The sequence below is a fragment of the Triturus cristatus genome, chromosome 9 (genome assembly GCF_964204655.1).
Source record: "Triturus cristatus chromosome 9, aTriCri1.1, whole genome shotgun sequence".
Lineage (NCBI taxonomy): Eukaryota > Metazoa > Chordata > Amphibia > Caudata > Salamandridae > Triturus > Triturus cristatus.
Genome location: NC_140592.1, coordinates 703,779,876 through 703,806,938, shown reverse-complemented (window position 1 = coordinate 703,806,938; position 27,063 = coordinate 703,779,876). Strand labels below are relative to the sequence as shown.

General features: G+C 45.9%; 1 protein-coding gene across 1 annotated transcript in view; it reads left to right on the top strand.

Moving 5' to 3' along the window:
• OVOL1 (ovo like transcriptional repressor 1) overlaps positions 1-26,166 on the top strand; it is a 44,957-nt gene extending 18,791 nt beyond the window's left edge. The window contains exons 2-4 of the mRNA XM_085625845.1: positions 14,184-14,386; positions 19,254-19,440; positions 24,098-26,166. Of these exons, the coding sequence (XP_085481971.1) occupies positions 14,184-14,386; positions 19,254-19,440; positions 24,098-24,393 (686 nt within the window). The 3' untranslated portion in view covers positions 24,394-26,166. The remainder of the gene's footprint in view (positions 1-14,183; positions 14,387-19,253; positions 19,441-24,097) is intronic.
• The last annotated feature ends 897 nt before the right edge of the window (positions 26,167-27,063 follow it).

The window sequence follows — 27,063 nt, the reverse complement described above, 5'->3', positions numbered from 1 at the left end:
CAACCAATCCATAAGGCTGGGCCACACCTACACGCACATCTCTACCAGCAAGCACCAATAGGCATGACCCCTCACACACCCACTCCAGACCCCAACCCTGTGAGAGGCATCCGCTGGGTCAGCTCAAAAACTGTCAAACAACAGGGACTAGGCACAGAACTCGAAGATACCAGGCTCACACCAGGGCGAGGATATACTTGATGACTCAGGTGCAGGGGTACCAGGGTCAAGGGATGAGAGGGGCCCATTGCATCAGAATTAGGGCTATGTTTTTTTTACTAACCAACCAGGGGACAAGAGGGCTTATTTTTTATGATGTGCATTGGAGCCCGTGGCTACCTTTAGGCACACGATCGCAGCAATCTGCATCACAGGGACACTCATAACAAGTCCCTTTGTGACTTTATAAAGAAGCTTTATGCATCGTGTACTGGCGGTTTATTCCTTTCGCAGAGACCTTCTACCATTCAATGGCAGGAATATGATTTGTGGTGTTCGACGCTCTGTTGTAGATCTTTAGTGGTCTGTCTGTCTGGGTCCTCAATCCTGTATATTCGGGGCTCTTGATAGGGGTGCATCTTTCTTACACGAATTCGGCAGCAGTTCCCAGTGCTGTTATTTTCATCCCTTTGATGGCGCCGGGGGCGCGCGCAAGGTTCTTCCAGAAGTAGAACGAGGTCTGAAGCGCACGCAGGCCGACGCCGGAAACGCCATGTTTGGAAGGTCTTTGGCGAGGCTCCTGTGCGCATTCCTAGGTGGTGGCTAGAGTAACTGGTTTCCCAGAGGCGTTGGTTCCTTCGCAAGGTTTCAAAATGTTATTTGGGATGCAAATGGTAACAGTAATCTGGGCGGCACTACAGTAGACGTAGGACGAGGACGCCAAGCTTCCCCAGCACAGGTGTCGAACGTGGGCACTGATGGCTGCGCTGCCGGAAGGCAGTTAGAGGAACCTCAAAACATAACATACATGTCACATGGATCCTTATATCGCACCCAAAGTGCGCATGTTTAAATGTTTCCTTCAGTGCTGTATGAGAAGTAGGAGTCGGGTAAGATTTTCTTGTCCTGGCCTGAATTCCCATTTTGTTGAGAATAAAAAAAATGTACCTTTACATCTTTCAACACAGCATTCGCTTTAATGCACTTTCCTAGAATGTGTCATAAGCGGTGGCATAGTCAGTTCGGTTGCTCATGTTTCATCTTGTGAATGACTTTTAATGTTAGGAGGAATGCTGTTGGGGTGCCCATTGGGCATCGCCGTTGCCCAGATAAACCCTGGATGGTCCATGTCTCCAGAGCTGCTGAGAACTCCAAATGCCGAACAGAGCTGGTTCAATAACTTGTGGGCTGGCTCGGGGTCTCCATTAAGAGCCTACTAAAAATGTCCAAATACATGGATGTTCTTTAAGCAACACAACTGTGACTGCTTCCAATGGAGGGTTAGAGGTTGGGCGGAGGCCTGCAGTCAAACCACACTGTCCACACTGGAAAGGCTTGGGCAGAGAGAGTGGTCACAGGGCCTGGCCAAAGGCCTACTTGTGGGACCAACCCTCGCTGTGCACGACCAAAGGCAGCGGTGGGTGCAACAAAGGGGTATGAAGTATATATCATGAAGAAAAACATTCTCTGAAAAAACCTTTAATTGTAAAGTATGGTTTCTTCTGCTTACAAGATACTGATGTAATTAAAACAAAAAAAATCAACAATTCAGTAAAAACAAAGTTAAAATGAAGTTATAATTACTGCAACAAAACCTAAAGTGCCCTGAAATTGGCCAGTTATGGTTAGCTGAGCAAGCTTCTACGAGGCATTGGATAGACAGCATAGGAAAGAGCAGAGTATTTCTTCCATTCTGCTGAAGACGGTCTGCCCACACCCTGAGCATGGAGATTGGGTGGCCCACATTTAGCACTTTTATGCAGGTTATGCGTTTTCAATACATGAAATGCTAAATTGCATGTTAATGCGGAGTTGCTTTGATGCTGATATGGTAAATGGGGGCTGTTTTTATTATGTGGAAAAATGCCTCTGTAGGTTTATTCACATTCATTTGAATTTCTGAGGATGATATAAACTGTAAAGTTTTTTTTAAAGTACTAGAGCTTAATCTCTGCACATCGCTTATGTTTCTTGTGTCTGCTTTTGAACCGCATAGAGGGGCTGGCTTACGCTTCCTTCTCCCTGGAAGCCATTGGTCTAAATGACCGCTCTTGTCACCTTCCTCCAGTGGCTTCCTTCCTTTCCAGGCAATTGTCATTTTAAAGTGAGAGATGGCACAGCAAAGATCAGTGGCCTGGTACCCTTGTGTTAATGACGCCCTGCCTCCACCGTGAGCATGGAGCTCTGATCTCCCCATAACCCGCAGTTAGCCGAATTGTGGATTTTATCTATTATATACAGATTAATTGGGATCATTAATCTCAATCTGGAGTTACACTGATGCTGAGTTTGCAAACGGAAGACAATGTCTCTAGCTGTTTCTGCACTTCCATTTGAACTGCATTGTGTTTTTGTAGTATCTGGGGTCTAATGTCTGTCCATAGTTTGTGTTTCACATTGGTTGCTTTTTGATCACATGTAGGGCCTGGCTATACTCCTGCTTCCTATATAAAAGCGATTGCAATTAGCGTTTGCCCACCTCCCTTCGCTATCCGGCCAAAATATTTAATCCCCCCATTCAGATCATTAAGTCCACCTGTCCATGTAAAGGGTAAAGAGGTTAAAGGTGGCTTCTTGAATCCTCTTCTCTGTCAGGACTTTTTAAGGCATGGAACAGGCCTAGGGCCAGAAAACCTGTTCCTCCTGGAAGAAGCGTGGTCCTTATCTCTTCCCCCTTCCTTTTCCTCTCAAGCTATAATCCTCCTCCTGCAGGTACCCTCGATCGAAACCAGTTAGTGCATGCAGTTAGGGTGGATTTCTCCATGGTATGCACTCAAAACTTTACTTGTGGCCTATCAGTGCCTTCAAGGGTTGGGCCACTAGTGCTCTCGGTGGATACCTTATAGTAGTTACTGCCAGTCTAACACTGCCTCATGAGTCTGTGCTGGCACTTCACCTGGGTGGACTCCGTAAAATAATTACCAGTGGTTTCAGAGTGCTGCCTTTCGCCAGGCTCCGACTATTCCAGGGTAGATACCATGTAGCAAATACGGATGATCTAACGGTGCCTCCTGGGGTTAGGCCCCATCGCGTCTGGGTGGTCTCCATAAAGTTGCTGTTGGTGGTTAACAGTGCCTCTTGAGGAGAAGCTCCTATTGCTCCTGGGAAGATCCACATGTAGTCAATGCTGATGGACTAAAAATGTCTCCTGGGATTGGACTCCTTTTGCTCCTGGGTGAAGTCCAGAAGTGATAGAAGTCTCACTTTATTTGAGCCATCTTCAAAGAGAGTCTGCAGGCCCTCTCCTTCACCCCTCTTCCCTCTCTTGGTTGTGTTTCCCCCACCCTCCACCCTCCTCCTGTTATCCACTGTGTTTCAGCCACTCCCAACCCTCCTCCCGATCTCTGTTTTTCATCCACCCCACGCCCTCCTCTCATTCTCCGTTGTTTTTCTACCTACCCCTGCCCTACTCTCACTCTCTGTTCTTTCAATCTTGCTGTTGTTCCACCCACCGCCCTACCCTCCTACCGCTCTGTTCTTTCAACCTCCTACTCTCCATTGTTTCATCCACGTTCGGACATCCTCCCGCTTTCAGTTGTGTTTCCCACCCTCCTCCCTTGTGTTGCTTATCCCCCCTCACTACCCCTATGCAGTTTTTAGGTCTCGCCTGACCCAGCGCATGCGCTGGTCTGGTGAGACTTATTGAGAGGTCTCCAAAAAGCGCTACCAGGCCAGCCTAGAGCTACAGTGCATGTGCGCGGGAGCACGCGCCGCTTTTACCGCGATTACTTTCACTTTCGCGGCCGCACGGCTGCTTTGATGTTTGATCGTGATCACTTTCGCGGCCGCACGGCCGCTTGGCATAGCCAATAGGTCTCGCTTTTGGGACCTTATAAGTTTTTAGTTATGCAACTGTTGCATGGCTAAACACTTATAAGGTCCCAAAGGCGAGACCTATTGGCTATGCCAATGCTTGTTATACGTATTGCACAGCAGCGCGGGCTGCTGTGCAACATGGCCTAAAGCAAAAAAAAGCCCCATGAGGCTGTCAGTACTGGCTGACTGCTAGTGCTTTTTTTTTTAGCCATGTTGAACATCAATTTGCGCTGCTGTGCAACATGTAAAAAATAAATTGACAAAGCCAATAGCTTTCGCATATGCTTGCTTTTAAAGCAGCCTTGTCTCCACCCTTGACAGGGCTGCTTAAAAAAATTAATTCAAACAAAATATGAATGTAGGAATTGAAGTCTACTGCCCATCGAAGCCCCTATCACCTGCACTCACAGTCAGTTGTTATGAGGGCTACTTCCTCATACATATTCATGCAACAGGAGTTTTTGCAAGCGCTTGCGAATGGGAATTTTACGATGCGACTGATTAGTAAAGTAATTGCAGCACAAAATGAAGGTCTTGTGGTGTGCAAAAAAAACACTACCTGCTTTGTGACTTGCCCATCGTACCTAAGACACATTGTATGGCTTACTTTGCTGGTGCATTATCCATTGCTGACTCTGTACTTTAATGCTTGTATACGTTCTTCCCTTATCCTGCCTCTTTCAGGGTTAGAGATCGGAATCTATGCCCTCCCAGTGACTAGGATTTCTGTAGACCTCACTTCTTAGGCCTAGGAAGAACTAACCCTTCCACCCGCCCATACAGCCTTTGCCCTACAACTTAGACTGTACGCTCAGATGTCTGGTTTTGTTGATATAGGCATTTATGCATAAGCAGGACCACTGACATTCAGTGGTGTAACACTAAATGATGGGGTCCCCCCTTATGAATGTGACAGGGGGGGCCCTGAGTTTCCCTTAACTCAAAAGATATTAATTGACCTTGGGCTGAATGGGGCCACAATGAAGGTTTGGGGCCCCATTTAGGCCAAATCACTCATGCGCCCATTCACCCATGCGCCACAGGGGTGGTAGGGGCCTGTGTTACTCCATTGAGGGAATTATGCGATTCTGCGGCCGCTGTGTGTTTTCTCACACGTTTATTGGCTGCTTTCACCATTCACTACATAAACCGTCATCTGCTGCATACAAAATTATGAAGCAGTCCTATCATAAAATGTGTCGGATTAGGTTGCATAATTTGCCTTTTCTTGTCGCTTAATTCAGTCAACCGTGCCACATAAATTGATCCCCCCCACCGCAAAATTCCACTGGCGCTTTCCGTTAAGGAACTGATGTGAACGTGGTGTAACAGTTCCCATACTGATTGTACAGTGGTCACCCCCGGGCCCTCACTGTTGCGAATCCCTCCCGGGGTGGAACAGAAACCAGAGAGGTGATAAAATTCCCTCTACCTGCACCGGCTTAGTGAGTCATCAGCGATCACTCCCGTCCTTGAGCACAATAAGAAGAGATTTAGGGAAAAGACTCCGGCGAGATTACTTGGAATTGTGTTGTTTGGGTGTATCTACCTGAAAGAAAACAAAACGGCTCCACCCGTGACACAAACGCACGTCGAACAACTTTTAACAAGGTGTCACGAAAAAGGCGGAGGTAGGCGAGGAGGGAAGGCGATGCCCAAATCGTGGGTGGAATTGGCAAGGACTATCAGATGTGTAACAGTCGACTTGTTCTGCCGAAGCTTGTAACTACCGCTGGCAGCCCACGCCCCACCACCCGACAGAAACCGCTCTGGCGCGCGGAGGCAGCACGTGCAGAAGGCTGGGCAGGGAAGCTTCTGGATGTGCGAACGATTGGATGAACCAGAGAGTGGAGAGCTACGTGACGTGGACCGTGACGTCAGAGGTCTGTCTGCTCGGATTCTAGAGTGGACTCCAAGTAAAGAATTCAAAAAAATAACTGATAATGATATTGATAGCGTGGAGGAAATTGGAAGACATGCCCCAAACATGGTTTGGACAGTTGAAAATATCCATAAAGGGATTATGGTGAGCGGGAGAGGAGTCTCATTAGCCAAGTAGCATCATCACTCTGATAAAAAAAAGACATGCTTTAGCATATAAATGCACCGAAATGCTATATTTAACAAGCACTGCCAAAGCTAATAAGGCACGCTTTTTCAACTTATGGGCTTTGCCTACGTTTTTGGCTGACCCTGTGCAGCAAATTAAAAAAAAAATTGATAAAAGAGCAGGATGATGTGTATGAGTTCACATGCGCACACATAGTATAATGTAGCTGCCATTTTGATTATTTATTTACCGTCCCAAGATGGTGTATGCTTCATGGATCAGCAAATTAAAAAATATAAAGGCGCGTGAAAGTGATTTTGAAAAAAAAAGTAAGATCTTGGGGAGGGGCACAGTCAAGATGAGGAAGGAAAACCATTTAATTAGAAGTAACAAATGATTGTGGCATGAAAGTCAACCAATAGTTAGCAGTGGACTGACTGCGAGCCCTCTGCAAGTTTCTGATATGGCCCATAAGTGGTCTTTTGACACAGAGAGCTAAAAGCAGACCTAAAATAGACTAGTTTCAGATGGTGCTTGTGCTCAGACATTTGAGTCAGCAGCTGATAGATCTAGCAGAAAGAAGCATTGGATTCGGAATAACCTCAATTAAAAATGTATACAACACTTACATTGTCATTTGATTTTTGCTGTATAAAATGTTTGTTTTGGTGGTTTCATACATATTGTTACTGAAGACTTCAGAGTATGACGGAATGGTATTTCTCACACCTCTGAAACACCTTAAAGACTCTAAAGAAGACTCAAATGAGGGTATCGCACTTCGGTATTATGATTTGTAAAAATAAATAAATATATAAGGGCCCAAAGTTTTTCTTAGGAGTCAGCTGCAGGGGTTGCAAAATGCCTGGTTCATAAATTGCCTTGATTCCACTAAGTACCTCTTACTTCCACCACTCTTCAACTTCAGTTTATTTATCGCATTCTTGAAAGTAGTTTTTCATCCCTGCTTTCTTTCTGTCACTGTTTTTCATCCTCTATTTATCTTCCTTCTTCTTTTGCCCTTTTTTCTTTTTTACCCTCTTGCTCTGGGTCAAAGTTTGATGATGACAAATACGTTTGGGTGCCCTTAAATGAGTTCCGGTGCCTAGCACCTGGAACTTAAGTACTGGTTTTATGTACTGATGGTGAAATATAGACTACTGATCGGGCTTCTGCTTAACTGCCTTGCAGAAAGAGGATCTGTAAAAAACAAAAGCACTTGAGACAACATTCTGGGCTAACAAAGTGGGGTTAAAGCTCTCCTCATGCATGTGGACAGTTGACATAAATAGAACCTCTGATAGAATCAATCAATCAATCATAGCATTTGTAAAGCGCACTACTTACCTGTGAAGGTCGTAAGGCGCTGGGGGGGGGGGCGTAATGCTGCTACTGCTCGAAGAGCCAGGTCTTGAGGAGTCTTCCGAAGGTCAGCAGGTCTTGGGTCTGCCGTAGGTGGATGGGGAGGGTGTACCAGGTCCTGGCGGGGAGGTGGGAGAACAATCTGCTGCCGGAGGTCGCTCTTCGGATGCGGGGGACTGTGGCGAGGGTGAGGTCGGCGGAGCGGAGCTGGCAGGTGGGGGTGTAGAAGCTGAGTCGTCTGTTGAGGTACGCTGGTCCGGTGTTGTGGAGTGCCTTATGTGTGTGGGTGAGGAGCTTGAAGGTTATCCTCTTGTTGACGGGGAGCCAGTGCAGGTCTCTCAGGTGGGGTGTGATGTGGCTGCGGCGAGGGATGTCGAGGATTAGGCGTGCCGAGGCGTTCTGGATGCGTTGGAGTCGTTTCAGGAGTTTGGCCGAGGCTCCTGCGTAGAGTGCGTTTCCGTAGTCCAGCCAGCTGCTTACGAGGGCCTGGGTGACCGTTGTTCTCGTTTCGGTGGGGATCCAGGAGTAAGAGACGGCGTTGACCTGCTTAGTCATAGAGAGGGTGGAGTCGAGTATGACCCCTAGGTTGCGTGCGTGGTCGGTGGGTGTTGGAGCTGTTTCCAGTGCGCTAGGCCACCAGGAGTCGTCCCAGGCCGAGGGGGTGGATCCGAGGGTGAGGACCTCCGTCTTGTCCGAGTTCAGCTTCAGTCGGCTGCTCCTCATCCATTCGGCGACGGCCTTCATTTCTTCGTGGAGGTTGGTCTTGGCGGTGTGGGGGTCCCTGGTGAGGGAGAGGATCAGCTGGGTGTCATCGGCATATGAGATGATGTTGAGGTCGTGCAGTCGGGCGACGTGGGCGAGCGGTGTCATGTAGATGTTAAACAGCGTTGGGCTGAAGGATGAGCCCTGGGGTACTCCGCAGATGATCTCGGTGGCTTCGGAGCGGAAGGGGGGAGGCGGACGCTCTGTGTTCTGCCAGAGAGGAAGGAGGTGGTCCAGTCCAGGGCCTTCCCTTGGATCCCGGCGTCGTGGAGGCGTGTGCGTAGTGGCAGACCATGTCGAAGGCGGCTGACAGGTCCAGGAGGATGAGGGCCGCGGTTTCTCCGTTGTCTAGCAGGGTTCTGATGTCATCGGTGGCGGCAATGATGGCAGTTTCGGTGCTGTGGTTGCTGCGTAACTCAGACTGGGACGGGACTAGGATGCTGTTCTCCTCAAGGTAGCGGGTCAGTTGTTTGTTGACAGTCTTCTCGATGACCTTCGTCAGGAGCCGGAGCAGGGAGATGGTCCGGAAGCTCTTGAGGTCCTTGGGGTCTGCCTTGGGTTTCTTGAGTAAGGCGTTGATCTCGGCGTGCTTCCAGCTCTCAGGGAAGGTTGCTGTCTCGAAGGAAGTGTTGATGGCTTTCCGGAGATGGGGTGCGATGGCGGTGCTGGCTTTGTTGTAGATGTGGTGTGGTCATGGGTCTGACGGTGATCCGGAGTGAATGGTGTTCATGATCTTGACGGTGTCGTCGTCATTTATGTTGGTCCAGGAGAGCAAGCGGAGGTCCCAGTGGTTGTCGGGGCGGTCGTGGCGTTGAAGCTGTCGTGGATGTCTGCGATCTTGCGATGGAAGAAGGTGGCCAGCGAGTCGCACAGGTCTTGCGAAGGTGGGATGTCGTTGGTGTTGGAGCTGGGGTTGGAGAGTTCCCTCACGATGTTGAAGAGCTCTTTGCTGTTGTGTGCGTTGTTGTCTAGGCGGTCTTTGAAGGAGGCCCTTTTGGCGGATCTGATGAGGTGATGGTGTCTGTGGGTGGCGTTCTTGTGGGCAGCATAGCTGTTCAGTGTTCGTTCACGGTGCCAGTTCTTCTATAGCTTTCGGCAGGTTTGCTTGGAGGCCTGGAGGTCTTCAGTGAACCAGCTGGCTTTCTTGCTGGTGTGGCTGTTGGAGGGTTTCTTGTACGGGGCGAGGGTCTTGGCGCAGTTGTCGATCCACTGTCTGAGGTTGCGGGCGGCAGTGTCGGGGTCGGTGGGGTCGTCGGGTGGGCTCCGGGCAAGGGTGGTGGTTATGTCCTCCTATGGTAAACCCAATCCACCCAACTTCAGGTCTCGCTGCAAGCAATGGAGAACTGTACTATCCTCCCTGTGCATTTCTGCCAGTGCCCTTCTTCACTTTGGCATTGTGCTGAAACCAAGAGCATTAATGCTATATTCCATCTCAGAGGAGGCTACCTGCCCAAGTATCCGTGCACCTGATATTATGTTATGTGGTTCCTGTGCAGCGGACTTCACACCCGTGGTGTTTCTTGGCACTGGTAAGATTGCCAATGCCGTCAGTCTGGGTGGAGGCAACCTCTGTTGGGTAATTGAATAGGCTTGTGCAAGTAGGTAGGTTTTCACCTCCTAATTGTTTTTTCTCTGGCAAAGCACCAGTGAGTTCCACTGTCAGGTGTCGGGCACCAAACGGAACAGCTGATCCTTTTGAGACGTTAATAACATGGAATAAAAGTAGGGCTTAGGTGGCGAGTTGGTTGCACTTTGAACATATGATCGCTCCAGTTTAATCTAAGCAGTATCCATTTTAACTCCATTTTGTAGAAACCGAGGTTTATTTAACAGGTTTCTATTCACACCTTGGTATGTGTTGTTTTAAATGTCAACACAAGATATCTCCCTTGGAAGAACATACTATATTGATCGCTTGTCAATGCGTCTAACAATAAGTGTGGGTACACAAACAGAAGGGAAGCATCTCACCCATAATATAAAGTAAATGTACGAGGACCATTGGTTGAGACACAATCTAAGGTGACAGCATACAATCAACATGGCATACTGCCTCTGCGCACATAGCCTGCTCAAATGCAGATGCTGAAAGCTGTAGCTGTCACTTTAACTGTTGTGCTATATTTTTCAGTAATTCCCTAGGGACTTTTCCAAAAGGTGCCAATGCACAGTACTACCTCCAAGGGTATTTATTTATCTTTACAGTAAGATGTTTTATTGTCGTGCTACTACTTCACAAAAGTTGTCAAATGAGTTGTGTAGCGCTGGATGTTTGGATCTCCGTTCCATCGGCTATGGTGGATATTGGGTTGGTCAATATTTATATTTTCTGGAGTGAAGGAGAGAAAGCAGTTAAGACGTCCGGCTAGCTGCATTCATGTGAAGTTGCATGCACTGGTTGTTACCAGACCAAATGGTTTGCTTGCCTGCTCCATCTGCAATTCGTTTATTTCACTCTATTCAGGCATTTCCGGTGCTGTCGTCATCTTCGCTTGCACATAGCTTAGATTGCCCCAGAGGTACTTCCTACATAACCCATGGGGGGAGGATGTGCAAAGATTTTGCTGCCACTCACTCTTTAGTTCTCCTAACTTACTACTGAGTTCTACGAGTAAGTCAAGGGTAGGCATGGAGGACTCCTTGCTTCAGTGCTTAATTTGGAAAAACAAAACATGAGTTCCAGGGCCCGAAGTATTTCCCGAGAGGCCGCAGCAGCTTGCATGGCATACCAGAGCTGCCAAATGCCAGTACCACCGTTACCTTCTAACCCTAACACTCCAACAGCTGTGCCAATCTGGATTATTGGATGTAACCAAAGCTTAAAACCGAACCAGACGTGGTATGGTTATTTTAGTTTGTATTGAATTTTAAAAATCAATTTTTCTTAAATATGTATGCCGAAAGAAACACTGTGGCGGCCTCTGAGAAATAAGTGCTTACGTTGCGAAATAAGCTTTGAGACAGAGCAGCGGCAAACATAGGCACAAATTAAGCTACCAATGGAGCAAGCCAGCAGTGCCCCAAGGGTAAGTTACTTCTACTCTTTGAAAAGTCCTTCTTAATCGGGACCACGGTTTTCCAAATCAAGCAAAATATCATCCTTGCTCCCAGCCGCCTCAGCACATTGGCCCAAAATGTTTAACAATAGCCGAAAGTAACAAAACAGGTGAACTGTAAAGTACTGTCAAAACTGCCTTGACATCAAAGTCAGAGCGCACTAGGCCTTTCCTCACAGCTAAAATGTGGTCACTATGAAACCACAACAAAAGCCATGCGTCTAAAAGCTGCCTTCACTTATTGCACAACACAGGAACACATAGATGGGGGTGGAAATCTGTTCCAGCTGGCATTAGTTGAACCTGGTAAACCTATTGTAGTTTGTGACAGAGTCTGCCAATGCCAAAGTTGATTTCAAGGTACAAAAGCAATCCGACAGAACTGACTCCAGCCACTGGGACTTCGCTTGTCATAAAACAATGCCCTCTATCCCCACTTTCACCATTGAAACCATAGCTCACCGTCTACATGCGGCCACAAAGTAATAATATAATATAATTTCTGTTGCAATTTAGGTAGGGTGACCAGATCTTGAGAACCAAAATCGGGACATTTTGTAAAAATAGAAGGACTATAATTTTACATCAACGGAATGGCGCAGAATGACGGCTCGCTACAACGTAGGATCACAGAAGAGGCACTAAGAAAACACATAAAATGAAACTTCTACAGCCAGCATCATACCTGTTAATTAAATTGCTTGCTTATAACAGCTATTAACTAGCACAGCTTTAGAATACCCAAAAAGTGTCTCTCACTGTTTTCATTTGAGCCCCCTCTAAAAACGGGACATGAGCCACAGTTGGTTGCCGAAATCTGCCGGGACAGCTGGTGGAAAATCCTAGGAGAGTATACCAAGCCTCAACTATGATCTAAGCCAACTTATGATCCATAAAAAAATGTATGAATTGTTCTGTGTAACAATTGAAATGATCCTTTCTGATATACGCTATAAATTCATAACCAGACCATGAATTGTCATTGGATATGCTCTCTCAGATTGCTCATAGGATAGCAGTGTGTCATATATATTTATCTTTTGTATTTAAATTAATATTGGATAATTAAAAAGTTCTATTTTCTTTTTAAAAACGTGCGTTGCTTGGCCTTTCTAGTTATGTATACATAATACTAGATGTAAAGTGAAATATATACTGCCTAAGGGGTGTTTTTGAATGCGGTAAACCGGGACGCCTGGTCCCCTTAAATATAGGGGTCTAAATTCTAACAAACAAGCTTTATGCGGTTGAAAAGAGTTTAGACGTAGACGTGCCAAGTGTGGGAGTACAGATAGGTGCATAACCACTTTGAGGAAATTGAACACCTTGCCAGTCTTCCTAACTCTGTCAGGTAGCAGTTGTAAGAATGTACTGGGAGCAGAAGACTCGATGGGCCCAGTGCTCTTGTGTGTGTCTTTAGCAGATTGATGTCTATGCATGATGAAGAAAGGCCACCTGAATGAACATTTTACTAGACCAGGGATGCCTTTGACCATTATGTTCTACTGGAACTGTTGGAAGGAGTTTCCAGCTCCCATTAGCACTTTTAGAGCAGAGTTCAGACTGAGTGGAACACATTTCTACAGAACATGCTAACTCTGTGTTGTGAAGTTAAGGAATTTATGATACTGGTGAATATGTGTAGGTTGTAAAGCATATTTCCAGAATGCCATGTTTTTAATATGTGGCTCCAAAAGCATCATAGACAGAACATTGACCACCAATTATTGCAAGTGACATTGTGGCAGAAGTGTTGAAGAGGCGATAATTATCCTGAAGTTAGATCGATCATAGTGTAAAGGTAAAAACTTTGGTTTCTCCTTTTGCCCTTAAGGGGCCGAGAACAAATTAGCTCTTAATCCCGCTTTGACTGGTAACTGAAGTTACTGGCCGAATGAGAATTTAAAGTGATGAGGGGGCTCCGCACACCCAAGATTTTACTGTATACATTTCAGCAGGAAAAAATGGACTAAGTGTGGAGCAAACTGGCAGTAAACCTTCAGCAATCAGTGCAGAAGCACGGATGTCCTGCGAAGGTATGGCCGATTTATTGATTCAAAACTCATATTGACCCAGTAATTCCACTAACCTACCCCCCCCCCATTTTCAGTAAAGTTAGGTGCAAAATGACTAATGAGGAGGTCCAGCACCACTCATAATAGATGCAAAATGTCATTACCTCACATGGTCGCAGTAAGGAATTGTCATAGATCACACACTCCCCAAATATTCACCCAGTGATGTGTCAAAGAAGGGTGGATGTGGTAGTTATTGGAGACCTACCTTAGAGGGCTCCTGAACAGGCTTGCATAGTTGCATTAAGTGTAATAGTCCTGTAATGCAGGATGTCAATATCAGAAAGGGTCATGACTGAAGTATCTCATGATACCTCCTGGATTCCAAGCTACTGTTACTCATCCTTTGGACTGTACTAGGGAATATCGAATCCCAAATATCGACAGGACAGAATATTGTTTCCACAATATTGTGGGACTAAGTATTGAAAGATAAGTGCACAAAGAGAGGTAAAGATGTATTATTCTTAACTCCACACCTACATACCTTGAAAATGTATATCACTATGGTACGTATATGTGGAGTTAGATATAAAAAAATGTATAGAAATGTATCTTTTGACATTTTGACCCTCAATATTGTGGAAACAATATCCTGTCCCGTCGATATTCGGCATTCGATAGTCCCAGCCTTCACCATGCTTTGTCTTTCCCTTTAGGAAGTATGCACACAGAGGGAGCTCCTGGATGTGAAAACTGCCCTCTCAGGAGCTTTAAAATATTGGCATCCCAATAGCAGTGCGGTGGCTGGGTGGGGGAGCAATGATGGTCAAGGAAGGCCAGGGTACTAAACTATGAGATCTGCTGCCGGATCAGATTCCATGTGTTTTTGAATTGTCATGAATCTATGGTGGCACTTTCATCATCCCTATAATGATGTTTGTCTGTTTTTGATCATTGCAGTTAGTCTCGGGTTTGTGGCCCAGGCGGTCCCCACCTACACTGAGATGCCGCCATCCTGCTGCGAGGCGATTGACCTCTCAAGACGAGACTCTGGTTACGGTGAAAGTAGTCCCCTGTACGTGTCACATGGACCAGAGGATGATGCCGAACGTGTCTCCGAGACCGACAGTGAAATTACAACCTATCTGCATGCCAAGATGACGGTAAGGGTGCCCGAAAGGATCATCAAGAGAAAGGACAGGATTACACTCACCTTAAATAGCTGCCCAGAAGTCTCCAAACTGGCTGGCAGTTCTTCCAGTGAAAAGACAAGGAGTAATAGCAGGACTAGGAAACAAGATGACTGCTTTTATAATGGCTGCTGATTTATGCCAGTATTAAATATGACTGAACATATATTCACACTTCTGATAGCTAGAAAAGCAAAGCCTACTGTAGATGCCATTTGCTAATTCAGCTCTGCTTCTCATTGAAGCCCCCTGCTCATACAGCCGTTTCTCACTTCACCAGGTTGTCCAGCATCAATGATGCTTAAAACTCCGCCCTCCCTCGTGATCTCATGCCGCTTAGTTATTGAGCAGAGCTACTGGAATTTTGTGGCAATAAAAAAATTATATAAATAATTAATGTTCCCTTGCCGTCTGTCGAAGTCCCCATCTCCTCACCACTCTTACCTGCACGGGCCGCTGACGAAAATATATGGCAACAAAATGAAAATAATACAGCTTTTTGTTGCTCATTGCCTAGCCATATTATTTTGCTGTTTCATCACTTTCAAACATATTTTCACTTTACCAAATGGTAAATGTGTATGTACAAATGGTTCACCTTGTTAATACCAGTTTAACCCCGGTTTAGATCAGTCAATAACGGAGCGGCAATGGTTGAATGGCATACAAAAGTATGGGAAGTATGGAAACTGTCAACCTGAGTGGAATCCCTTACATGCTATCAAAGTAGCAGCCAGAAAATGTAAATACCACCACCCCACTTACAACATACCAAATGCAACACCCCTTAGAAGAATTCCTTTTACCTTCCTTCCATCTATCTATCCATTTACCCTTCCATCTAATTATCCATCCATCTGTCCATCCCTTCACATTTTCAACAACTCACCCGTTGCCCCATCCAGCCATCTGTGCATCTTTTCTCTCATCCACCTATCAATACTATCAGCACTTTGTTGACGATATCGCTAGGTCTAGCAATCTACCTAAAGAAGTTTTAAAATCACTAAGAAATTTACCAATCCCCTCTCTCTCCCTTAGCCTTTGGAGGCCTCGCCAAAACTCTGTTCTCAACTCTCTGACTTTTCTGAGAGTAAGATTTGGGGCATTATTGAATCCTTAAAGGCTGCTGGTACTAACAACAGCATTGACTCTCACTGGTCAGATGGCCAAAGGGTATCTACTAACACTAATAGCAGTGAGACAGTTTGGTTTCGAGTTCAGCCCTTGACAGTTCCTCTTCCACTTTCTTGCTTTCTAACACAGTTCCCCCATTTCATTGGAGGATTCTGAGCAAGCCCATAGAGCTTGTAAGTCGGACTCTTCCGATGACTGTTGCCCTCCCTGAATCTTGCGGGTTAATCCATAGGCCATAAATTCCACCTTGAATGTGTTTCTAAATAACTCTCTGAACCAATCCATTTATCTTAGCTGCTGGAAGAACGCTAGACTAATCCCAATGCTAAAAAAACCCTTATCAGATAAGACCTGACTCGCCAACTATAGACCAATTTCTTTGTTATCTGCCTTCTCTAAGATCCTCGAGAAACTAATTGACATCCAACTTTCCAGCTATCTCGAGGCTAACAAGTTGTTGCATCTTTCACAATTGGGCTTCCACCCTGGATACGGATACAGCACTGAGTCTCCTTTGGTTGAGGTCTCAGTGACTATTAACATGGCCGTGGACAACGGGAAGAAAGAGGCCTTGATGCTTTTATACCTATCGGCAAAGTGTAACATGGTGTCCCATCCTATCCTGTTGCAACACTTGCAGGACATCAGGATGGATGGGACTGCTTTGGCCTGGCTAGGTTCCTTTCTGTTGAGCAGATGTCAGTCGGTGTGGATCTAGTCATTTGCATCAACCCGAAGTCCATTGAGTTTGGGGTCCCACAGGACTCTGCCTTGACTCCGACATTATTTAATGTTTACATGTCTCCTTTGGCAACCCTGGTGGAGTACTTTGGAGTGCAGAAGATCTCTTAAGCTGATGACACACAGATCATCCTAACTTGGGACAAGAACATTTCTGTGGCCAATGCAGATTTAAAGCGTGTCTGTCAGCAGTGTTTCAGTGGATGTGCCAGAGCAACCTCCAGTGTAATACAAGACAGAAGTTCTGGTTTTTGGTTCTCCCTCCACCTTTGTTGGGTGGTGAAGCTTGGCCTAGTTCTGCTTTTTCTCCTCCGACTCTAACTACAGTGGCTAAGAACCCTTGAGTGAAGTTCGATAGCAGTCTGTCTTTTAAACCGCAAATGGAGAGCACAGTTGGGACCTGCTTTGACCTTCTTCGTTTCCTGAGGAACTTTTTGTTCCTTCTTCTGGCCTCCTGTATGAAGATGGTAGTCCATGTTCTATAACATGTCAGCTGGCCTATGCTAATGCATACTATTAGAGCCTCCCTCTGTACCAACTTAAGAGAATCCAACTAGTGAAGAATGCTGCAGCCAGGCTCCTGCTCAATATTCCCTGGACCGTTTCTGTTCAGGCCCATCTCAAGGAGTTGCATTGGCTTCCCATCCGGGTGAGAGTGAAGTTCAAGGGACTGGTGCTAGCTCATAAAGATTTCTATGGAATAGGCCCCAAATATCTGTCCAAGGGACTTCCCCGTTATCACCCCTCCAGAAGCTTGCGTTCGGCTGATTCATTGCTATGCATAAGAAGAGGTGGAAGAGTTGGGGGGGGGGGCTCCTTTTCTGCGCTAGCTGCTGCAAACTGGAATGCCCTCCCTTGGATCTCAGTGTGACTAGGGATGCAGGCTCTTTTAAACGTAGTTTAAATATCATTCTTTTTAATCATGCCTTTTATACTGTGTCCCTCTGGCGGGTAAGACCAGCGTTCAATTGGATACTCTATTGAGTAGCTGTGTGCTTTACAAGCACTATTTGATTTGATTTGATAGTAGTTCATGTATCCTTCTGTCTTTCAACTATCCATCCAGTCACTTTTCTGCACCTGTCCATTCCTCCGTCTTTCCATCATTCACACTTTTACCATCAATCCTTTCACTCTTCCATTCAACCTTTCACCATTTCATCAATCCTTTCACACTTCCATCCATTCATTCTTACACCCTTTCATCATACCTCCATCTTTCCTTTCACCTTTCCTTCCTTCCTGTCACCTTTCCTTTTGCCACCCGTTCTTTTTTTCCTTTTTATATTCCCGTCTTTTTTGCTCTCATCCTTACTTTTGCTTTCATATCTTTCTCATGCTAAGTATTTTCCTATGCTCTACTCTCTCTCATAATTCTCCCCTGTTTAATCTTTCTCTTTATGTGTTTCCTTCCCTGTGCATGCCAGCTAAAAGCCCACAGCCCATTCTTGTGGTATTTCCTAGCAATGTTATTTATGAACAATTTCTCTGCAGTCTTGAAGACCTAAGATGTCCATAAACAACTAATTAACCTATTGCACAAATGTGTATTTCTTTCTGAAACAGGAACCTTACTCAGAAGGCTTTTTTAGGTTGGTTGTCCCTACTCTCATCTTCTTGGTATAGGATTCCCACCTCTCCTTCCTTTTCCGCTTCAGGGAAGTCGTTAAGTAATAACATCTAGGCAGCCGTGGCCCGTGCAGCTAAGAGTGGTGGGGCGGTGGGGATTTCGACAGATGAGGGGAAATTAAATAAATAATTAATGTTTCCTCGTCGTCGTCTGTCAAAGTCCCCCGCCCCCCCCCCATACCTGGCACCACAGCCCTTACCTGTACTGGCCGCTGCTGCATGTAGGAACTGTTGTTGTTAATAGAATGGGAACTGTTTCTGCAAAATTTAAAAAGGGAATGTAATTTCCAGCAATTACTATGTTATTCGACCTCAGCTGACCAGTGGTCAATTAACCTTGGCAAAGGGCCCATAGCTGATAGCACTACATATAGCACTTTCTTTTAGTAAATTTTGACCAGTTTTGGTTACAGATTTTTTGTTGTTGTTGTTGTGATTTAGACACTATGCAGCATATTAGGGATTATATGATGTTTATGGTAAACCAATAATTTTCAGTGGTGGCTGGTGGTGACGGTGGCGGGGGGGGGGGAGAAAACATAAAAAAGACTTACCTGTTAATGCCGCTGCCTCTTCTCCATTCTCTTCTCTCGGAACGGAAGTACCCAGGCTCCCAGACTCTCCCAGCCAATCACAATGCTGCCTTACAGCAGCATTGTGATCGGTCTGATCCCTGTGGTTTGGTGCTTAGAGAGGAACTGGGAGCTTGTGCATGTTCTCCACCCAGGCTGTACAATACAGCCGGTGGAGAACATGCACAGTGTGCATGAGGGGTTGGCCGGCCCAAGACGGCCAGCTAAACCGTCATGCGCACTTTTGGTGCAGCCACCACTCCTCCATCTGCTGGAGTCTTGTGTGCCCAGCCCCGCTCCACCCTAACATGGAACTTAAAGGCAGACTAAAAATAAAATGACAATAATGTTCTGTTATTATCATTTTATTTTTACTTTGCTCTGCTCTTAGAACAGTGGGGCGATGCTTCTCCGCATTAGCAGACGAGCCACCCCTGATAATTATGCAGAAAATGCAGCGGCCACAAAATCGCATCATTTCCGTAGCCCCGTTTATGAGAAACAATCCAAGCTATTGTGTTTTATTATAATATTGATATCAAAATGAAGCATATGCATTCCATGCATCTTCAAGATATTTTTCCAGTCGAGTTAGTTTAATGTCAAAAGTAAATCTCAAAAGCAGGTGAGGGTATGGAACTTCTAAGTCACAATATTGGGGTGCTCAGGAGAACAACCACAAATCAATCTCAGAACCAAACATAGAAATGTACCATTATGATATGTGTAAAAGATTGAGATATGTGCTTCTTCCTGTGCAGGTAGAGACTGGAAATTGCCCAAGGGATCCTTTCCGATGCCACATATGCCAGAAGACCTTCTCCTTCCAGCGCATGCTGAACCGCCACCTGAAGTGCCACAATGACATCAAACGGCACCTCTGTAATTTCTGCGGCAAAGGCTTCAATGATACCTTCGACCTCAAACGACATGTCCGAACACACACAGGTAAGGGAGAGCCCAACTGAAAATACAGGTGATACATGTGTGCCCTTTCTGCCATTTTGAGCACCAAAGGCCAATAGCTGGTAGTGTCATCTCTGTCTTGAAGGATCACTCTCATCTCTCCCTCATGCACATCACCATAACACAATAACCGCACCTCAGTGGTTCTCACGCTCGACAATACAATACAATACAGCATCATTGAGGATTACCTAGAACTGGCCAAGAAGATGGGAAAATATAAACTCTTTTGACTTTAAGACTGAGATACTTGTGTTGATGACATCTCTTTTCTACTTCCAGGTTAACGTCACTAGTTTTCTTGTTGTTATTAATGTACTACCCACACTTATTACTAGCAAACCAGGCCAGGGTCATTGGTGATAATAAATAGTAACTTGACTTTTATATAGCACTTCAAGCCACACTTCTGTGGAGTCCCAGCACTGTAAATAGTATAAGTTACTATTACCCAACTCATGGTACTCAATTTAGAGACCTTCTGTTCCTTTTCCCTCATGAAACACCAAGAATTACACCATCTCTTATTCTTCTTAAGTGGCAAAACTTAATGCACTTCCACCATGTTCTTAATTTGTAAAAAAAAAAAAGTACAGGTCCCAAAGTTCTTCTTAGAAGCACACTACTGGTACTACTAAATATTTGGGGTTGCTGAATGCCAGCGCTCCCTAGCCTGGATTTAACCACTTACCTTTCCTTCCACCACCCTCACTACACTTACTGCATCTCACTTTGTCACTGTGTCTGTGTCTTTCTCCTCCCCTTTGCTGACTTCCTCTAATGATGAAAAATAAGCCTCTGTGTCTGAAAAGAAGTGCTGGCACCAAATATGTGCAACCTACTACATACATAAAGGCAGTAACATCTACACCAACCCCAATTAAACATGTGGCGAGATCTATGTGGTATAAATGTATAGACTGAAGCAAGTTCTAAGATTTGATGCTGTGAAAAGCATAACTGTGAAAGTTCTGTCTGTACTGTTGTAGTCTGAACTACTGAGAATGAAGTACTGTGATATCTTAATATCATAGTCAAAATATTGAGGACCAAAATATTGAAAGGTACGTGCATATAGGGAAGTACAGATTTACTATTATCTCCATGTCTGCCTACTTTGACAATATATGTATTGTTGCCACTGGGTAGTTATAGTTAGGTCTGCTTTTCCATAGAAAGAATATTTATTGGCTCACTAATAACTTTTGCGCAGTTTGATGAATCTTATCCAAACTCTCCCTAAAAAGTTCTACCACCTCAGGTCCTTCCTGGAAAGATTCGGGATGATCAGTCAATCAAGGGCCAAGGGGGGCCTCAAAACATAAAATCTCCATGCATTTTCCATAGGCCTCTTTAAGTCGGGCCTCAGCAAAAACTACTGAACTAAACTACCCCAAATTAGGCAGGAAGCTAGATCTTGGTCTTCTGATTTTACTTTTTGTAATTTGGTGTAAATTCGTTCAGTAGTTTTTGAGAAATTAAGGGTAAAAAATAATTGTGTATCTAAATGGTTGGGTCTGCGAGAGCCTGTAGGAGTGTCAGTTGAAAAATTAAGCATTCTGATTGGCCCAGGAAGCTTTATTTCACTTGGGCCACCTCGCTCCCGCAGGAGCTAGCGCTCTGATTAGCTCCCAGCAACAAGAGAACTATGTTGCTGGCAGCCATTAGAGGACATGAGGACTTAGTTCTCTATCCCTTATTTTTTTTAAAAATTGGTTTAAGGGGACATAGTAGGAATACGCTTACCATCGTAACACAAAAAGAGTTGGGGACCGGGAGCGTAATTAGAAAAGGGGGGAGGTCCAGTACCCATGCTCCCACAGGATACAGTATAAATACTAGGAGGGTAGCTGTTCCTCAGAGAATAGAGAAGAGACCTAAAAGTAGGTGTGCGAGGTTGTCGCAAGGTTGGGTCGGAGTAAGGATGGGGGAATTCCTCCTTTAGAATATAGTGCCCTCACACACCCTTGCGAGTGTTATGCTTCATCATCGGGCGTTGCTCCTCATGGGGGTGGTGCTGCAGTCCCTCACAGCCCCCGCAAGAGGGCTCTTTGTCGTAGATCTTTTGAGGAGACGCCGCAGTTGTGCATGAAGGTGTGTGGGGCTATAAAAGGGGAGGTGAGTGAGTGTGTTAAAATTACTATATGGAACCCAGAACCAAAGTTTTTATTCACGGGTCCATATGGCAAAATAAAAAGAAGTGGATCCTGGAGCAAAAAGGAGTGGATCCTGGAGCTCCTCTTTGGAAAGAATATGGAGGGCAGATGTGTAACTAACCGCTGCTGTCAGGATGGGGTGCTGTGGTGAAAAAAGTCCTACTAAAATGGGGTCACCATGTTTCGCGCTCGCTGTTGGTCCCTAAGGGATCCCATGGCGCTTCGTCAGGACCGGTATGAAAGGTGAAAACAAAGTGAAACAGGTTCCAGGGGAGAAAAAGCCTGTGAACCTGTAGTACCTTAATATTAAAGGAGTTAAGCGTCCAAGCGCTGATAGGAATTCTTTCTGTAGAAACCTATGCCCAACCTGGTGAGATAAAAACAAGTTCGGAGAGAGAAGACAAGAAAAAACACATAATAAGATTTTCTTTGAGCATGATGGTCAAATACAATTTGCATGTTGTGTTCAATTTGCCAGTCAACACATGAGTGTGCTTAGTCAATCAAGCATGCACACTATCTAACCATGCAAATAATTCAACCTGGTGCGGAGGTGTAATAACCCCTGTGCAGCTGACCATTGTGCTGGGGGATGTTGTCTATAGGCATTATCAGTGATAGTGTGCCTTATAAATCACCCCCGCATATTGCCAACTGTGTGCCGAATGCCATCTAGATCGAACCATAGTGGGGGGTCGAGGTGAACGGAAGAACAAAGTGGTTGAAGTAGCAAAATTATCAAAATTAGTGACCGAAGAGCAAGGTCTATTCTAATGTGCCAGTGGTGATGGTACAAGTAGGTATGGCGGAGCTGTTAAAAATCATGTATACGCTAACCCCCTAGACTCCATGGGGTGGGGGGCACAGAGGGACCCCACTCCCCCGGGCCCAAAAAGAAAAAATAGGCAAAAAATGCCAAAATCTTGAGATTCTTGCAGGATCGAAAAACAAAACGGTGTCCGGGCTACATTTAAATAGCTTATGCCCTGGGGAGCCAACCCTAGCACTGAGTTCATAGAAGGGAGGGGAGCTGTGAGTCCCCCTCCCAGATCCTCTAAAAGCCCTGGGGAGCCCACTCCAAGGGCCAAAATGTGTTTATATGGGAAGGGGGGAATGCAGCCCCTCTCCCCAAGCCGCCAAAGGCCCCGGGAGCCCACCTATGGGGCCAAAATTTGAAATAACAGGGAGGGGACTATTCAGCCCCCCTCACCAAGCCTCCAAAGGCCACGGGGAGCCCACCCTCAGAGCAAAAATGTGACAAAATGGGAAGGGGGGGCCATGCAGCCCCCTCCTCCCTGAGCCATTAAAGGCTCCAGAGAGCACGCTCCCAGGGCCAATTACTTGAAGGGAGGGGAGCCGGGCAGCCCCCCTCCTTGAACCATTAATGGCCCGGGGACACTTTCCCCTGGGGCCGGCTCAGTAGATATGTCCCCCGGAGTCCACCCCCAGATATAGTGGTTTCCCTGCCCACGACGGCCCATGCAGGGAAACCTGTGTTAGCTCTCACTCTTCGGGAGCATTTTTATATTTCCCACCAAGCGGGTGCAAACACCAAGTCCACTCCCAGTGGGTGAGAACTCTGAAAATGCTCCTGCTCGGTGGAAGTGGACCTTTGATTTGTTCACCCTGCCCACACTGAAGCGGGCAGGGAAACAGATCGAATTATTGCTCCCGCCCAGAGGGAGAAGCATTAGGAGCTGCTACCTGTGGGTAGGAGCAATACTGGCTCCCGTTCTATGTGTGGAACTGGCTGGGGTTCCAGGGTCAGTGCCCTGGGTGGGCACCTGGGCATCTATCTTTAAGTTTGAGGGTCCCGGGAGATGGGGCCTCTGGCCCGAAATTAGCCCAGAGAGGGAGCCTGTGTGCCCCCTACCCCTAAAAAGCACTCTAGGGCCCAGGGATGGGGTCCCCAGGGCCACATCAGCTCTTGAAGTATGGCTACATGCCTCCTCCCCCTGATAATCATGTTGGGACTCGGGAATGGGACCCCACGTGCCGAAATTGGCCCAGGGAGGGGGAGCAACATCCTCCCCCTGATAATTATGCAGAACCATCAGAGATGTCATAAATGATGTCATAGAACATGTCATGAGAGATGTCATATGTGAGGTCATAAGCAGTGCATGGCGGTGAACAAGTTATAGTTAGCCCTGCTGACTATAACTGGTAAAGTTTTGTGTCTTTTTAGTTCAAAATGTTAATGTTGTCACTGACAAATTCACCTAGCTGTAACATTACTTTAACCTTTGTTTCTTTCCATTTAATATATGCATGTATCTGGAGTAGCTATATGAAGTCTATACATACCTGTTGATAATTTTGTATTTGATATTTTGGCTACTTATATTAAAGTATAACAATATCCCCCACTAGATATTCTGTGCCCACACAGTCAGTTGTATCACTACTGTTTTAAGTGTATATTTAGCATACACAATAAATGCTGAACTGTGGTCAGTTGCTTACTTGTCTTTCCCTTCCAGGTGTGCGCCCATACAAATGCAGCCTGTGTGACAAGGCCTTCACTCAACGGTGCTCGCTTGAGTCCCATCTGAAGAAAATCCATGGTGTTCACCAGCAGTATGCCTACAAGGAGCGGCGCACCAAGTTGTACGTATGCGAAGAGTGTGGGTTCACAGCTAACAGCCAGGAGGCCAACTATGTGCACCTGCGAGACCATCACCCTGAAAGCCCCTTGTTGAGGAGAACCTCCAAGAAAGTGACAGTGGCTCTGCAGAACAGTGTCAGCTCACTCCTGCAGAACAGCCACATCATGTGAGCCAATAGGCGATCGTTCCTAGCTGCTACCGGTGCTACTGGATGCTGTTTTCCTTTGGCGTCCTATAGGAGGACCTGTGCCCCCAATCTCTGGGAGAAGGCGCATTGGTACCGCTTTACCACCAAAGTTCCAATGCACTGCAGACACGATGAAAAATGTGTGAGACTATGCCAAAACAGACAGTAGTTTGGCAAATTCCACCGAAGAAACAGCTGAAAAACTTGCACAAGAGGGTGGATAAATCCCAGTCGAACATGCTTTTACAGAAAGGTACATTTCTGATCAGACCCTAAATCTGTGACTGAGAGTTCTGTTCAAAAGGGTAGGTGGTAGTGTCTGGACCTGAAGAAGTTGAGAAGCTTTGACGTCTGTCTTCGTGCACGAGATCAAGTGATGCCAACATGACAAAGAAACTGAATTTCAAAAATCGCCTCCAGCTCTTATTTTTGAAGCATAGTTTAAAGCAAAAATCACACTGCCGATTTACCCTTAACAATTCAAACCTGTTCCGGAAGCAATGACTCATGTTGAGTTTTTTTTATATGTTTCAGCTCAGATCTGTACAGATCACTGGGCCTGGCAAAGCTACGTTTGGGGAAGTTATCTTGTGCAGTAGACCTAGGAAAACGTCACAGAATTAATAATATTTTATGCCAGACCTGGAGAACCTTGTCGTACTTTTATATGTTAGTCGTGAACGAAGTAATCTTTCGGAAACCATAGTCGGGTAGCCAGTACCCCATGTTTTGCTGCAGCTGTGGACCATGGAGGGGAATGCTGGCTAGTTTGCACAGGGGTTAAATCTTCAGCTCTGATTCAAAGAAAAACCAAATATTTCCTTGATTTTGCGGACGATGAATGTTGTTGATCGACATGTTTTTTGTGACGAACAATACTTTTTTGATAAAAATAGAACAACTTAAACTCTGGAAACAAATCTGAAACCTGGTTCTTGCTTCTGGCTATTTGAGCAATCACAACAAAAACTGCTGCTTTTCTACAGACTCTGAATAAGTATTTTCGAACAATAATATATGTGGATGTTACAAAGCACACTCAGCTTTTTTGAAAGGGATTTCGAAGTTAAAAACAAATAATCATGATGTTTGGAAGTGCATTTTAGAACCAGTTACTGGCAGAAACTATGTCATTTCTTGTAAGTGCTTTGGGAGTGGGGATACAAAACATTAATATGGGGTCGTGAAGCCACGTCTAATACGCAAAGAGCCCGGTCTTGAGGCCTCTCGAACATATCCTCGAAAAATGTACATAAATGGTTGTCCATGTGTAATAATCAAGTGAGACAGAATCAGAAATGATATATTTTTTGTGCAGTAAGCTCATTCTGCCGGGCAGATGTGGTTAGCTTCTAAGCACCAGGAACCAAGATTCACCATATTTTTTTGTCCTAATCTGTGCATTCACAGATTTTAAAATTGTGTATTAAGGTAGATTGTAAAATTGTGTAGAATGGACGTGGCTGAAATTGTAAGCATGTTTTCTCATGAGCATGTGCAGACAGGCCACTCACACTAATTGTGCGGCGGAAAGTGACCAGGGGTGTGACAGACCCAGAAGCAGTAGAAGCTCAAAAATGGGCATGCTTGTCCTTCCTCGCCAGTCAGGGCTGGTATTGTAAAGCCACGCGGGATGCGTGTGCAGATAGCTGTCCAAAATATCCCATGCCTGTGTTGTGCACTTTGATACTGGTAGGAGTGCTGGTGAAATTATTCTCATTGGCACCCCTTAATTAAGAGCGCAAATAAAGCCATTAAAAATCCTTTGACCTCCTTTTAAAGTTTGTCCAGAGAACAACACTCCATGAACCATGTTGGAGGAGGCCGGAGAGGAGGATAATGGCTGACTTGAAGAAGTCCTCTCTCTCTTTCTCCCCCCATGGCTTGTGAGAATCAGTGCTTACATAGATACGAATCAGGTGCATACAGGGCCGGTTATAGTATTTGTGGGGCCATGGGCAGAAAGGAAATGTGCGAAGCCCCTCTAAATTGCATAGACCTGAAACATTCAGGGCTGTTTGCATCTCAATAGACGCCCCCCCCCCCTCCGCTCCTTCTGAAGCTGCAGCCACTCCCTCTCAGTCACCTACAAGCATCTCTTAGCAGCTCATCAAGGGCTGAGAGTGTGAGAATTGCTTATCTCCAGAGAGGGCTAATACTGCCAGGGAGCTAAACAGCCGGCAATAGTCATCCGGCTGTAACTCTGTGTGGGTGGAGTGTGGAGGCCGGACAAACCTGAGGAATGTGTCTTCATGCAACTGGGAATGGGGGCCCCCCTCTCCTTGGGTTCCCCTTGCTACACCATAGCATTGAGGCCAGGGGAGGGGGGGCCTCCTAAGGTGGCACACTTGCAAGGTCTCACCTTTTATGCCTGGTCTGACTTTTGCTTTGGTGCGGGGCCCCAGGTTGGAGGCTTGACTACAAGGCCCTGGGGAGCTGCCCACACTGCCCATGCCTAGCGCCGGCCCTGGGTGCATGCCTTCTACTTAAGTATGCAAGGCAGGTGGGATAGTCAGGACTTGCACCTTCCAATCATGCCCTCCTCCTGCATACAGCTCTAATTTGTCTCCTGTGTGTAGAAAACCAGCAGATGAAAGGTTACAATACTTGAAGTTCCATCACACATGCACACGTTTTCAAGAATCTGGTAGCA